At 37.8% G+C, this 14,094-nt stretch overlaps 1 protein-coding gene across 14 annotated transcripts in view; it reads right to left on the bottom strand.

The window, feature by feature from the left end:
* The window catches only part of LIN52 (lin-52 DREAM MuvB core complex component), a 114,860-nt gene extending 100,827 nt beyond the window's left edge, over positions 1-14,033 (bottom strand). For 10 of the 14 annotated variants that reach the window (XR_008699681.1, XM_055538635.1, XM_055538644.1 and 7 more), the window contains exons 1-6: positions 13,736-14,033; positions 8,818-8,905; positions 8,641-8,715; positions 7,891-7,928; positions 4,492-4,558; positions 1,972-2,055 (exon numbers count right to left, since the gene is read on the bottom strand). Coding sequence is in view for 13 of the 14 variants with exons in the window: in XM_055538635.1 (XP_055394610.1) it covers positions 1,972-2,055; positions 4,492-4,558; positions 7,891-7,928; positions 8,641-8,715; positions 8,818-8,905 (352 nt within the window). In the remaining variant the exon portion in view is untranslated. The remainder of the gene's footprint in view (positions 1-1,971; positions 2,056-4,491; positions 4,559-7,890; positions 7,929-8,640; positions 8,716-8,817; positions 8,906-13,735) is intronic. The other 4 variants (XM_055538648.1, XM_055538646.1, XM_055538647.1 and 1 more) reach the window with 3 other exon arrangements.
* Between the last annotated feature and the right edge of the window lie 61 nt (positions 14,034-14,094).

Here is a 14,094-nt window from a genome sequence, read left to right as displayed (position 1 = left end):
CAGGAAAATAGGAAAAGAAAAACTAATCAGAGGGAATATAGTAATTTCATCTACAACTAACTAGAGACAACACTGTTGATAAATACATTCAGTAATATAGCATCTTTTTGATATAAGCATAAAATTTTCTCTCTTTTTTGAAAAAATTTTATGTCATAAGAAAAACTGACATAGATAAAGGATTGATCACTGTGATCATTACAGCATGTATTATCCAGAGCTAGAAACAGAATCAAGTTCTACACTGTATAAGTCTCGCATTTATGAATTTAATAATCATGGGGTTTTCATTATAAACCCTTGAGGTCTGTGACATACATGGTAAAGAGTAATTCTGCCAAGACAAGCTTCAGTCACAAGAAAAATGACTAGTATACAGAGGAGTTAGGCAACAAGTGCACATTGCAGACCACCTAGCAACCGTGTCTCAGAGCAGTCTGTGGCTCTCTGCTCCTTGATTCATAAAGTGACTTTAAAATGTTTTCTTGGGAAACAAACGTCAACTGCTAATGATAGTAATGGAAATAAAGAAAACAAAAACAGGACTAAGGAAGTGCTATTAGTCGAAAATTGGTAGTTTTAAATTAAATTTTAAAGTGAAATGTTGAATTGGTAGTAAAATCAATGATGTGGACAAATCCACTGCATGTTCTATAAACGAGAAACAATTTGTTAAACTGCTGTTGGGAATTACATTAATCAGTACAACACAGTTTTGAAGAAAGTTATAAGCTACAGTAGTCTCTCAAAATTGTGCATTTATCAAGGTCTGAGGAAGTACCTACCCAATGAGAACAAAGTTCTAACATTCTATGTTGAGTATTTCTTTCAATTACAAAGTGAAAATCTTCTACAATTCCTTTTACAGTTTTATAATGAACAGAGTATGGAAAGAGATATAGTTAAAAATCATTTTAAACTAAAAGACTGGAGAGCAGACAGGAATACAGAATTTTAAAAGCATTACTCATACTGGCAGATTACATTCTTGGTGTGTTACAATACCCTTCCTTTGGGGAAGCAATCCTCCCCAAATGCATTCCACATGATCTAAGTCAGACTTACTGTTCCAATCTGCATGTGCACCCTGGCCCCAGGCTGGCCCATCTCAGTGCTCTATGCTACCTGGCTAAAGGACTTGGTTCCAGGAAAGGTATGTAAGCCAAGATGGAATAGTCAGAGGCCCCCCCAGGACCTTTTCTGGGGAATTTTCAGAAAACATCTTCTTTCTTTTGGGATTACAAGATTTAAAGACATATAAACTGGAGCTCCTATTGGTCACCTTCCTGAGTGCAAGGTCAAAGAATAATAATAATGCATGAGTGAAGCAGAACTCTGAGATGTAAAACAAAAGCAAGAACAAGAGCACATTCCTAAGACATCACTAAGCGTCATGGATCTGGGGAGGGATGGACTGGGAGTATGGGGTTAGCAGGTGCAAACTATTACACTTAGAATGGATAAACAAGGTCCTATTATATAGCACAGGGGACTATACTGAATATCCTGTGATAAACCATAATGAAAAAATATAAAAGAGAATGTATATATGAGTATAACTGAGTCACTTTGCTGTACAGCAGAAATTAACACAACATTGTAAATCAACTCTACATCAATAAAAAGTAAGTCAGTAAGAGTCAAGGATCAAGATATGCTCAAAACTATTTCTACTCCTAGAATTTTGATTTATGTGAATAAAATCCTTTTGCTTAAGCTAGTTTGATTGGACATTCTATCACTTAACACTCAAAGAGTTTCCAATATACTTTCACTGTACAGAGAAAAATAACTTGCAACCTAGTAAACTCGGTAATTATTCCAGCTCACTCTATCGTAAAAGGCTTACTTCATAGATTACAGTGGCTTCTTACCTTTAGAACACCTAAAAAAGATACTTCTTGAATTATGCCCGAACGCATCATGAAATACACAGGATGGCCCCTAAATAAATGTGATCTGGGTACTCACATTCATCCAGCCCCAACTGATAGGCCAGGTTCTGAAGGCCTCGTACCTTCTCCATCAAGTTAGCTGTGGTGAGGCTCCCCAGTTCTGAAACAGAATCATTCACTTCAATACCATTTCTTTCTTTCTTTCTAGTAACAACTCACATGGGTTGAAAACCCTTGCTATAAAAGTTTTCAAACATAATTACTACTGAGTAAAGAGAACATGGATCCATATCTCTTCTTATCCACTCACTCACCCTAAACACACAGACATACAAATCAGTGAATTTTTCCACCACTGCAAATGCCTCATATGAACTTACCCACTTAATGAGAAGACAGTTAGCATAAATACAATAGCAATTACGTGTTTTATCCTGAGGATCCTTTTATATCATTCGCTTTGCCTATCATACAAGATGAATACACTAATATGGAACCTCATGATCAGACACAGCATTGAGAAAGCCTACAGACAGATCTTTGACTTGCAGTATGGACACTATCTCCACCGTCATTCACAAGTTCTCACTGGTCCAGCTGGTACTTCCCAGGTGAAAAGAAAGTGAGTGTGAAAGTCACTCAGTCATGTCCAACTCTTTGCAACCCCATGGACTATACAGTTCATGTAATTCGCCAAGCCAGAATACTGGAGTGGGTAGCTGTTTCCAACCTAGGTAGATCTTCCCAACACAGGGATTGAACTCAGGTTTCCCACATTACAGGCGGATTCTTTACTTGCTGACCACCAGGGAAGCCCAAGAATATTGGAGTGGGTAGCCTATCCCTTCTTTAGGGGATATTCCCAACCTACCCAGGAATAGACCCAGGATCTCCTACATTGCAGGCGGATTCTTCACCAGCTGAGCTACCAGGGAAGCCCTTCCCAGGTGCAATCCCTAGGTCAGGAAGATCTTCTGGAGTAGGAAATGGTAACCTGCTCCAATATTCTTGACTGGAAAATTCCATCGACAGAGGAGCCTGGCAGGCTACAGTTCATGGGGTCTCAAAGAGTTATACATGACTGAGCATACATACACAATATTTCAATCAACAATAAAATAGCAATGATACACTAAATAAAATAGTGATAAAAAGTAAATAAGAGTCAAGGATCAAGATATGCTCAAAGCTATTTCTACTCCTAGAATTTTTATTTATGTGAATAAAATCCTTTTGCTTAAGCTAGTTTGATTTGACATTCCATCACTTAAAACTCTAACAGTTTCCAATATACTTGCACTGTACAGAGAAAAATATATATAACCTAGTAAACTCAGTAGTTATTCCAGCACACTCTACCATAAAAGGCATACTTTGTTTAGGAAAAAAAGACTAAATATTAATCCAAACTCTTCCGTCAAATCAAATGCCTATAAAAATTGTTAAAGTTTACCAGAAAAGAAGACAGTAGACTTAAAGTAAAAACTTACTTTCCGAGATTTGCATTTAAATAGCACCCAATTACTTTTAGGTTTAAAACATAAGTCAGTCTGCATAAAATACAATGCTCTGATCCTTTACTAAAACTTTGAAGTTTCCTTAGAAAATACATGCTGATGGAATATTATATAAATGTCTGTTTGGAACATTAAAGCAATGAACCTGAGATGCCCTTGAGACTTAATTTTCCCCTGGCTGGAGGAGGGGATCTGCTTTTAAGTATTTCACGCAGAACAATGAATTACTTCTGAGATCAAATAGAGGTGTTATTTTCTGCAACTTATCATGCCACAATTATTGTCTATATCTGGCATAAGTAGACTTTCTCGATCTGTTCAGCTGCTTAAATAGCTTAAGAATCCCAGATTTTCTACCTTAACTTCAGTCTATTACTTCACTACCATCATGAATCTTACCACTAGAAGGATGATAAAAAATTAAATAAAGTAGAGCAAAATCAAGGAAAATTAATGTTTTTTAATTTAAATTTCTACTTTGTGGTTGAGTTCCAAGTCATTTATCAAATATTCACTACTTACAGTATTCTTTGTTGGAGAAACTGATGAGACAGAAAGAACTAAAAGACAGGTCTTAACCCACTCCACGGTTGTCAATTAATAGTACTGGCAACAATAGATGGCAGTAAATCCTAAATAAGCCACTTGTGTTATAGCAATAACAGACTAGTCTTAAAAAAATCAGAGTTTAAATTTTAACTCTTTCTAATAAACCTTGGTTTAAGTTAACCTCTGAAACTTAGATATCATACTTAACTCAAAGAACCTTTATGAGAATTAGAATGAGAAACTTTACATGAGAGCTTCTGATTAACTCTGAGCATCATACAAAATAAAGTTAATATTACAGGAACTTAGCAGCAGCAGCAATCATTATGATTGAGTCTTGAATTGGTAAGATTTCTACACATGAAAAAGTAGAGAAGGGCATTTAGATATGAAAAACATGAGTATGATGGCTAAACAGGCAATTTGAAGCCAAGAATACTTGTAAGGGAATAGTGAGAGAAAAACTGTTAAGGTGGTATGTGGAGGAACAAATGTCAGGTCAAAAGTTAAAGGTCACCAGCACTGCTTACCTTTCAACATGTCGATGTCATCACGTTCTATTTCAGCCATCCATTTGGGTGGAGAGCTAGTAATAGGCTGTCAGAAAATAATATATCCATTAAGACAAATGCAAAGTATGAAGAGACCCTACTCTTCTTTCTTATAAGAAAAAGAGCTTTTCACACAGCTGTCTGACTCTGAAACTCCATGGCCTATAGCCCACCAGGCTCCTTTGTCCATGGAATTATCCAGGCAAGAATACTGGAGTAGGTAGCTATTCCCTTCTCCAGGGGAGCTTCTCAACCCAGGGATCAAACCTGGGTGTTCCACATTGCAGGCAGATTCTTTACCACCTGAGCCACCAGGGAAACCCTTGAAAACATTGGCAAATTGTAATTTCAAATACCCAGACTTCTCCAGGTTCAGATATGGCCTACACAGAAAACCTTTACAAAACAATACTCTTCATCTTTAAAAGCTGGTTTTAAAGAAATGATCTTAGAAAATTAGGTCTGACTACTGTTACTGCTATATGTATAACAGATTGGTATAGTTATTGGTATAACTTATTGGAAAGAAACTACTGGAAATTCATGACTACTGAAAGCCTCCAAGTGAACTGTTTGAAACAATAATCAGGAAGTAACATTTGCTGACAGAGGAGAAGATTTTCAAAGAAGAACCAAGAATAAGAAAATCTTCAATCTGAAAAAGAGAATACTGGAATGCTCATCACTTAAAATTTCATTTTATTGTAAATGTTATAGAAAACTTTAGAATTTTAAGTTTCTTCTCATTCCTGATAGTGAACTTACAAAATATCAAAGAGAGCTCATTCTTAGAACATCTTTGGCATAACAGCCTTCAATCCAGGCTACACATGAGAACCAGCTGCATAACTTTAAAAATATACAAATAACTAGGCCATAACCCAGATGCACTGATTCAGAATATCAGAGTGTGGGAGAGGGTCCAGTGGGAAGAACTGAGCAAGGGGCATTACATATCTATTTTTTAAAAGCTCCACAGCTGGTATATGAACAATTTTGATGAGATTTCCCTTCAACTTTGAGCCCTTTTCCTTTTCTTAAACTGAAGTATAACTGACACATACCATTATATTAGTTTTGGGTGCACAGCATAATAATTCAGTATTTGTGAATATCGGGAAATGACTGCCACAAGAAGTTGAGTTGACATTCATCACCATATATGGCTACAAAAGTTTTTTTCTTATAATGAGTGAGCTACCAGGGAAGCCCTAAGATCTCTTAGCAACTTTCAAACAGGCAATACAGTATTATTAACTACAGTTATATTATTAACTGTAGTTACTATGCTGTATATTATATCTCCAGGACTCATTTATGCTTTTCTTTTTCAAAAAAATTCACTTTTACTTGGTACTATGTGATAAGTAAAACACTTCACATGCATCATGTCATTTATTTTCCAAATCAACCCTATGAAAAAGGTATTATTATCCTCCTCATTTTACAAATTAAAAAAACAACAGATGTTTAGGAAGATTATAAATCACTTCCCTCAAGTCATAGAGCTACTGGAACCATGATTCAAAACCCATGAAGTCTGAGTTCCAAAACCACTACTCTACCTTCCTTAAAGGTTTTAGGTCAAATTCACCTCTTTTACCCCTAGTAGGGAATCAGAATATTCCAGGAGATCTTAACCTGAGGCCCTGGGATGGCCCTGAACCCCTAGAAACAAAACTCAATACGTATGTACATACTTCTAGGGAAAAGGTATAGATATTTCATCAGATTTTCAAAATACACCATGCTCTAATAAAAGTTTTAAAAACCACTTATTTATGTTTACAATTCAAAGAAGTTAGTTGTAACAAATACAATTAACTAAACTAAAAATTCAGTATGAATGAGAATTTATGAAAACTAAATCAAATCTTTCTATTTAATCTACTAGACAAAAGTTGATCTAATACTAGCTACAGTGTATTGCTTATTAGTTCTTGGTACTATGCAAAGCATTTTATATGCATTATGCCATTTTATACTAAGAAGCCTATGAGACAGTATTAGATGAGAAAACTAAGGCTCAAAAATGTTAGGAAACTTGCTCAGGTCACAGATAGTGAAATAACAGATTCAGGATTCAAATCCAAGTGTATCTGCCTTCAAAACCCTATGCTACCCTTCACTCACGCTCAGGGCTTCCTATATGTTAAAGTCACACACTCCAGCTTTCATACAACCCTACCTTCTGAAAAAATAAAAGAAGCTACAAAAAGGTCCCTTTGAACAAATATGTTCATGGACCCTGAAAGCCACAGGCCTTAATATTTAACTCAGTATCTTTAACCCTAAGTTAACCTTTAACCTAATGAGTAAAGAATATTAAGCATATGGTAAGGTACTAAGAGAGTTAATTACAAATCCCTAATCTATTAATAGGAACAGCATGAGCTTTGGAATCAGATCTCTGCTCAAATCCTAGCCTGTCACTCACTAGGACTTGGGCAAGTAACTTAACATCTAAGCTTCTCTGCTAGTCAGTGCTTCTAACTTTGGGCACAAACGCTTCTAAGTATGTATAATAAGCATGGATGCTAATAAGTAGACTTATATATTCAAAGCCTGGTTTTGCCATATATAGCCTATAATCTTGGGTAAACTACTTAACATCTTTGTGCCTATCTGTCTGTAAAGTATGGATAATAATAGTACCTATACATCATATGGGTTTTTGTTTGTTTCCTGGCCACATCACACAGCTTGCAGGATCTTAGTTTCCCAACCAGGGTCTGAACTTAGGGCCAGGACCGTGAAAGCACTGAGACCTAACGACCGGACTGCCAGGGAAATCCCCCTCATATGGTTTGGTAAAGACTAAATAATGTACATAAAGTGCTTAGAACAGTGCCTGGCATATGGTACACATCGTGTACATGCTAGCTAACATAATCATCCTATCTTCCTGGTTGTGGGAATACATAAGAGAACATATCTAGAGCATCCAGCGCAATGCCTGCTGCCCCAGGAAATGGAAAAGTTGTGGCTATACTCAATGTCTTTCTTCAGTTTCTGATGAGCCACTGAGAAACTCCTCCAGGGAGGTATAAGTTAAAGTCATAATGCATCACATAAACAAAAGAGAAACACTTCAAAATCATAGTTTGGGCCAAAAGAATATTGGCATTACATTAGCTATTTCAATTGCTTTACCTTAACAACTTTTAAGCTGAGAGAAGAGGCTAATAGCCAAAGGTCAAAATATCAAAATAGAGCATTAACATCATTAACATGGCGATGATATAAACAGACTTTCAGGGTTGTAGTTACAAAACACTATGAAGGCAAAAACATTATTCTTGAAAATAAAGAAATTAAAAGATACTTGAGATTTTACCCAGAAGCAAAAAGTTGGAAAAACTTCATTATGTTACTTACACTTTTGAAGGAAGCTGCAAATTCAGCAACACCTGGTACTAAAAAGAAAAAACAGAACATTAATCATTCAGTATTGGCTAGTATGTAAGGAAATGGGCACTCCCATACACAGTCACCCTCTTTCATGTGCACAAAGATAGACATTGTGAAATTGTTTGTAATATCAAAACTTGGATATTATTAGGTTTCCAAATAGGGTATGAGTTCATAAGCTATAGTAAATCTAGACAATAAAATTAAAAAATGAAATAAATCTATACCTATCAACATGGAAATATCCATTGATAAATTACTAGGCATTAAATTAAGTTAAGCTGTAGATCACTAATCATACAACCTCATAACAAAACAAAGCAAAAAAACTCTATATACTTTAAAATATTTATTTGCTTACTTGTGTAAGCGTTAAAAAAAATACAAAAGTTCTGTACTGAACTACAACAGCAGTTAACTTTATCAGCACTTAAGGAGGCAAGGAATTACTTGATACATTTCATATTGTCTGAGTTATTACAGATATAGCTTTTAAAAATAATTTTTTAAAAGTTCTCTATCATTTCCTGAGTCACACTATGCTCTGAAAGAACTGAACTACTAAACAGCTATTCTTACTACCAAACCACAGAATTCAGTCTCTTCCTCTGAAATAAAATTATAATCATTACAGTTAAATGATAACTCTTCAAAAATGTTCCTTAAAGTAGCACTGGTTTTCCCATCTATTTTGATATAAAGAAACCAAAAACTTACATTGTTCTGGCCAAAGGTCTGGTGAGGCCCGGTCAAGTTTTTCAAAACTTAGCAAAGATGCTTCTAGATCTGTCCCTAGAACAAAACACCCAGATAAGCCAAGAAGGAACAAAACACATTATTTTACATGTTATGACATATCAATCTCAAAGAACATAAACTGAAACACTCACTTACCTGGACGTCTAGAGATTTGAGTTCTATGATTACTGATGCTACTGAGCCATGATGTTACACAAATAAACGATTTCCTTACTCTCCCCATCTTTAAAAAGGGAAACAATATTTTAGTAGGGTGTTGGGAAAAATGAATGTTCAAAACCACCTGTATCTTTACTCGTGTGTATGTATAAGTGTCTGTGTGTGTATTAAGTTGTTCAGTTGTGTCTGACTCTTTGTGACACTATGGACTGTAGCCCCCGCAGGCTCCTCTGTCCAAGGAACTCTCCAGGCAAGAATACTAGAGTGGGTTGCCATTCCCTTCTCCAGGGAATCTTCCAGAGCCAGGGCTCAAACCCGGGTCTCCTACATTTCAGGAGGATTTTTTACCACATGAACCACCAGGGAAGCCCATCTTTACTCATACTCAGACTCTCCTTCCAGTCACTGAAGTCCCTGCTATCAGAAAAGACAAACTCCTCTGCTCAGGCTCTGGATTCCACCTTCTCTTGCTTTGTCAAAGACATCCTGAATAATCTATTGCACAACCAGTTTCTACCCTCTCTATTGGCTCATACTCAACAAGTAAGTCTGCTCTGGAATTTACCTTCTTTGAAGAAACTCTTGACCCCACGACTTCCTCACTACTTCAAGGCAAAAGTTTTTCAGCTGTCCATCCTGTTGTCTCCTCTTCCTCACCTCACAGTCTTTCTTTAGCCTACCACAAACTACATGCATGGAAACAGCTGTCACGGAGGTCACTGATGACCTGTGTTGCTAAATCCAGTGGTCACTTCTCTGTTCTCTCTTATGTGACCCCTTTGCAGCATCCACTCACTGACCACTCTCCTTCAAACACTCCAGCTTCTACAAAACCACTATGCTGGTTCTTCTCCTTCCTCACCGATTCCTTCAGTCTCCCCTTCCACTCAGGGCCCACCCCAGGCTGGCTTCACTCTTGACTGAAAGTCTCCCAAGGAAATCTCATCTAGTCCCATACCCTTTACCACCATTTATATGCCAAGGACTCCATATTTCTATTTCCAGCCCCAATATTTTCCCAAACTTCAGAGTTATATATCTAAGTGGCTATGTGACATCTCTATTAACATATGTGAAAAACCATAATCCCTATCTTCTCCATCTCAGTAAACAGCACCACCATCAACTCCAGTTCTCAATCCAAAAACCCAGGGGTCATCCTTCATGCCTCCCTTTCTTTCATCCTTCCATTACCAATCTATTTGTAAATCCAGTAGTTTCTACCTAAAACACACTCTGAAATTTCATTAATTAACCAAGGAACTATCGCTTCTCTCCTGGACCACTTCAATAGGCTCTTACCAGTCTCCCTGCTCCCATTCTTACTACTCTCCAAAAAGTTAAATGTCAATCAGTTCAAGCCACTCTCCAGCTTAAAAGACTTCTTCCCAGCTAAATTCATGAATGCATACCTATTGTGACCTATAAAATCCTATATGACCCAGCCCCTGCCTAATTTTTTGACACCATTTCTTCTCCACTCTTGCCCTGGAACACAGAAGGTGTTTAATATTAACAACAACAGTTAACATTTGTTGAGTACATACTTTATGCTCAGTATACTAATTAGCTGCATAAAGTAGCTAATTTAATGATACAAACAGTGGTTCTTAACATGTTCTGGGTAAGCCAAATTTTTGAAAATCTGAAAAAAAAAAAGCTATGAACTCACCCCCCAGAAAATGTACATATTTAAAAAATCTTTCAACATGTCCTTTTCTCTAAACAAAATTTCCTCCCAATAGTCTAAGGAACTCCCAAGTTCACAGCAGGATTATCTACAATAGCCAAGACATGGGAACAACCTAAATGTTCACTGATGGATAAAGGAAGTTTGAAAATACACACACACACACACAAATGGAATATTATTCAGCCATATATAAATGAGGAAATCCTGTCACTTGTGACAACCTATATGGACCCTGAAGGCATTATGATAAATGAAATAAAACAAATATAGTATGACCTCACTTATGAGTGCAATCTAAAACAAGCAAACAGACAAACTCACAGAAAAAGAGATCATATTCATGGTTATTAGAAGTTGGGGTTAAGAAGAGGGGTAATTAGAGGAAAGTGGTCAAAAGGTACAAACTTTAGGTTACAAGGTAAATAAGTATTAGGGGTGTAATGATGACTATAGCTAACACTGCTGTATGACAGACACGAAAGTTAAAAGAGTAAATCCTAAGTGTTTTCATCAAAAGGAGAAAAAATTTTGCCTTTATTCTTCTTTCCTTTTTATTGTACTGCTGTGAGAAGATGGATGTTAGCTGAACCAATTATTTACTCTAAGGAAATTTCCATTGGCATTCTAATAGGTAAAGAACTCAACTCTAAAAAACTGCCTTAACTAGATACATGAAACACAAAATTCCAATTTTCAAATTTCCAAGGAATGCTACTTATGGAAAGTTCAAGCTTAACAAAAATAAACTTATTGAGGGTAGGATTCAATAACCAATAAGCATGACCTTATGATACATGACCACAGTCTGGGGCATAACGTGACTCTACTGTGTTATTCTCATACATTAAGTAATAAATGACTTAGATTTCAATTTTCTCCTTTTCAAGGAGGTCCCAGCAAATTAAGCATTAAAAAGAGAAACAGTAAAAGATCTAAACTTTTTTTCATAGCAAGATAACTTTAATTAAATCTTATAGACAGAAACAGGTGGAACTCTAAAAATAGAAGTGAGAGAGCTAGGCAGTAGTATATTTTAGGATAAGACACTTATTTAGATGCAAAATTTAAGTTCACAGTGCTTAACCTGTTTTTGTCAGATTAAAAAGATTAGAGGGAAAAGGATAAAGCTATGCAAAAGATGAGCATGAAAACTTTTAAAGTCAAGCGTGCCAATAGAGAGAGTGGATACGGTTAAAAGGCAAAAGGAAAAAAAATACATTTCCAATATTCTTCCTGGCCAAAGGAAGGAAAAGAAATTGAGAGAAGGGAAAATCAAACATAAGGAACAAAAATATAAAGACAACTTAGTAATAAGCTAAAAATTTTCATAGCCATTACTTCTATCACTTGGCTGACTTTTTTTCAACTGTGGTAAAATATACATAACACATACCATTTTAGCCAGTATTAAGTGTACAGTTCAGTGGCATTAAGTACATTTAGACTGCTTTGCAACCGTTGTCACCATCCATTGCTACAACTCTTTTATGTTCCCAATCTGAAAGTCTACACCCAAACAACTCCATATTCCCTGGGCTAACTTTTTAAATGCTCTTTATTTTTTCCCTGGCCAAAAAAAAAAAAAACCATTTCATTTTTAACAAGAGAGCACTCAGGCAGGATCAAGAATCTCTTTTGACTTTCAATACCCATAATTTCTTATACAGTATGTGGTTGCTTGTCACAGTAGTTTAGCAGCTAAATCATGTCCAGCTCTTTGCAACCCCATGGACGGGAGCCTGCCAGGCTCCCGTCCATGGGATTTCCCAGGCAAGCATACTGGAGCGTGTTGCCATCTCCTTCTCCAGGGGATCTTCCTGACCCAGGGACCCATGTCTCCTGCATTGGCAGGTGGATTCTTTACTGCTGAGCCACCAGGGAAGCCCCATACAGTATGAACCCATGCTCAAAAACCTTAAAATATTATTTAAGCATATATCTAATCATTCTTTCAATAAACATGAATTGAAGACTTACTGCTTGCCAGTAGGCGAGGCACTGTGGTAAGCCCTGAGATCCAACTACCAACGAAACAGACTTGGAATTTTCAATCTGGACTGAAAGGGGCAAACTTAACATAATAAACTATTCTGTCGATGAAGGTACTGAGAAAGTGAATAATGGTGAAGAGGAGCAAGTCCAGATACTGTGTTCTGTGAAAGCCTCTCTGGGAAGTGACATTTAAATGAGACCTGAAACTGCCAAAGTGTTTACATGTTTGATTAATCTTCTCTCACAATGCACCTAGTAAAACGCCTTTCATAAAGTAGGATCTCAGTATAGCTTTTCTGGCCACAAGTTCCTCATTCCTGAAATGAACTTTCAAGATTCCTTCCAAACACAAAATGAGAGAAAACTACATATCAGTGAAATGGACGTGGGGATGGAATAGTCGAAGCAAAAACAGTTCAGAAATGACTGCAAAACCTTAATCCTAAAACAGAACGGAGAGCAAAAGCCTGAGGGTATAACAAAACCACTCAATTGCTATCTGAGATGAGTTGCATCTTAGACAACATAAACAGAAATCGTTCAATCACTCAGCCTTAAGAAACAATTCATAAAGCAGAAACAAGAGAGGTAGAGACGTGTACATGACTACGCTAAACAGCTCAGTTCTATTTTCCTCGGGACTCACAGCTAGAGACCGAGAGGGTCTCCTGCTTCCCTAGCTGCCAGGGCAACGGTCCCAATCTAAGGAGACAGGAGAGAATTATTTTACTCTTGTGGTTCAATCCCGGGGTGAGGTCAGCCACTAACCCTAGCTAGCGCTTAAGAGAATCAAAAAATCGTTCCAGATGCTCAAAGAGAAAAGAACCGACCTTTTTCAGTGAGGCGCCCGGAGGGGAAAGCTACACTAAGGCGCCTCCTTTCCTCATCAGTATCTCTTCCTCGGCCATCAGCCTCACCCAAATGAGGCTAAAGGAGTACCAGGGCGACCCTCGTCCTTTTGCCCAGAAAAGGTCCCAAGCGGGCGCCTCCTCCATCTGCCTGGTACACTGAGAAGAAACCAGGCACCTCTGGAGCCGCTGTGAAGAACCGGCGAGCTTAAGAAGCAGCCACATCGCTTAGAAAAGAAGTGGAAGGGAAAGGAGAAGAGCCCACGAAAGAAATGTAAATTCGAGTGGCAGATGGAAACGGAAGTTTCCAGCAGAGGGCAGAAGGATGTGGCAGGCGAAAGGTCTCTAAGCCGGTTCTTACCGTCCGTGGGAGACGCCATCTTCCAACCCATGTCACGTGACGTGGCCAACCGTCGGCGGGAAAGCTTGGATCCGTAAGCCACGCCCCCAAAGAGAAACCCTACCCTCAAACCCAGGAGCCGGGTTCGTCTCCCCGCCCCTATAGGGACAATCTTTACATAGACCCGCCCCCCGGTGCTAGCCACACCTCCCCTCGCGCAGTGGATGAGGCGGAGCTACTGCAAAAAGTCTTGATGGAACTTATTTACTTCCCTCAGTGAGTGGGCGGGGCCGCAGTTGTGCCTTTGGCCAATCGCAGCCCCGGATTCGGGGGCGTCTTCCTCATGTGCTCGATATAGAACCCCGAGAGTCGCTCCGTGT

The sequence above is a fragment of the Bubalus kerabau genome, chromosome 10 (genome assembly GCF_029407905.1).
Source record: "Bubalus kerabau isolate K-KA32 ecotype Philippines breed swamp buffalo chromosome 10, PCC_UOA_SB_1v2, whole genome shotgun sequence".
Classification (NCBI taxonomy): Eukaryota; Metazoa; Chordata; class Mammalia; order Artiodactyla; family Bovidae; genus Bubalus; species Bubalus kerabau.
Note: the sequence above shows the minus strand (reverse complement) of the source record. Positions and strands in the feature narration are given on the sequence as shown.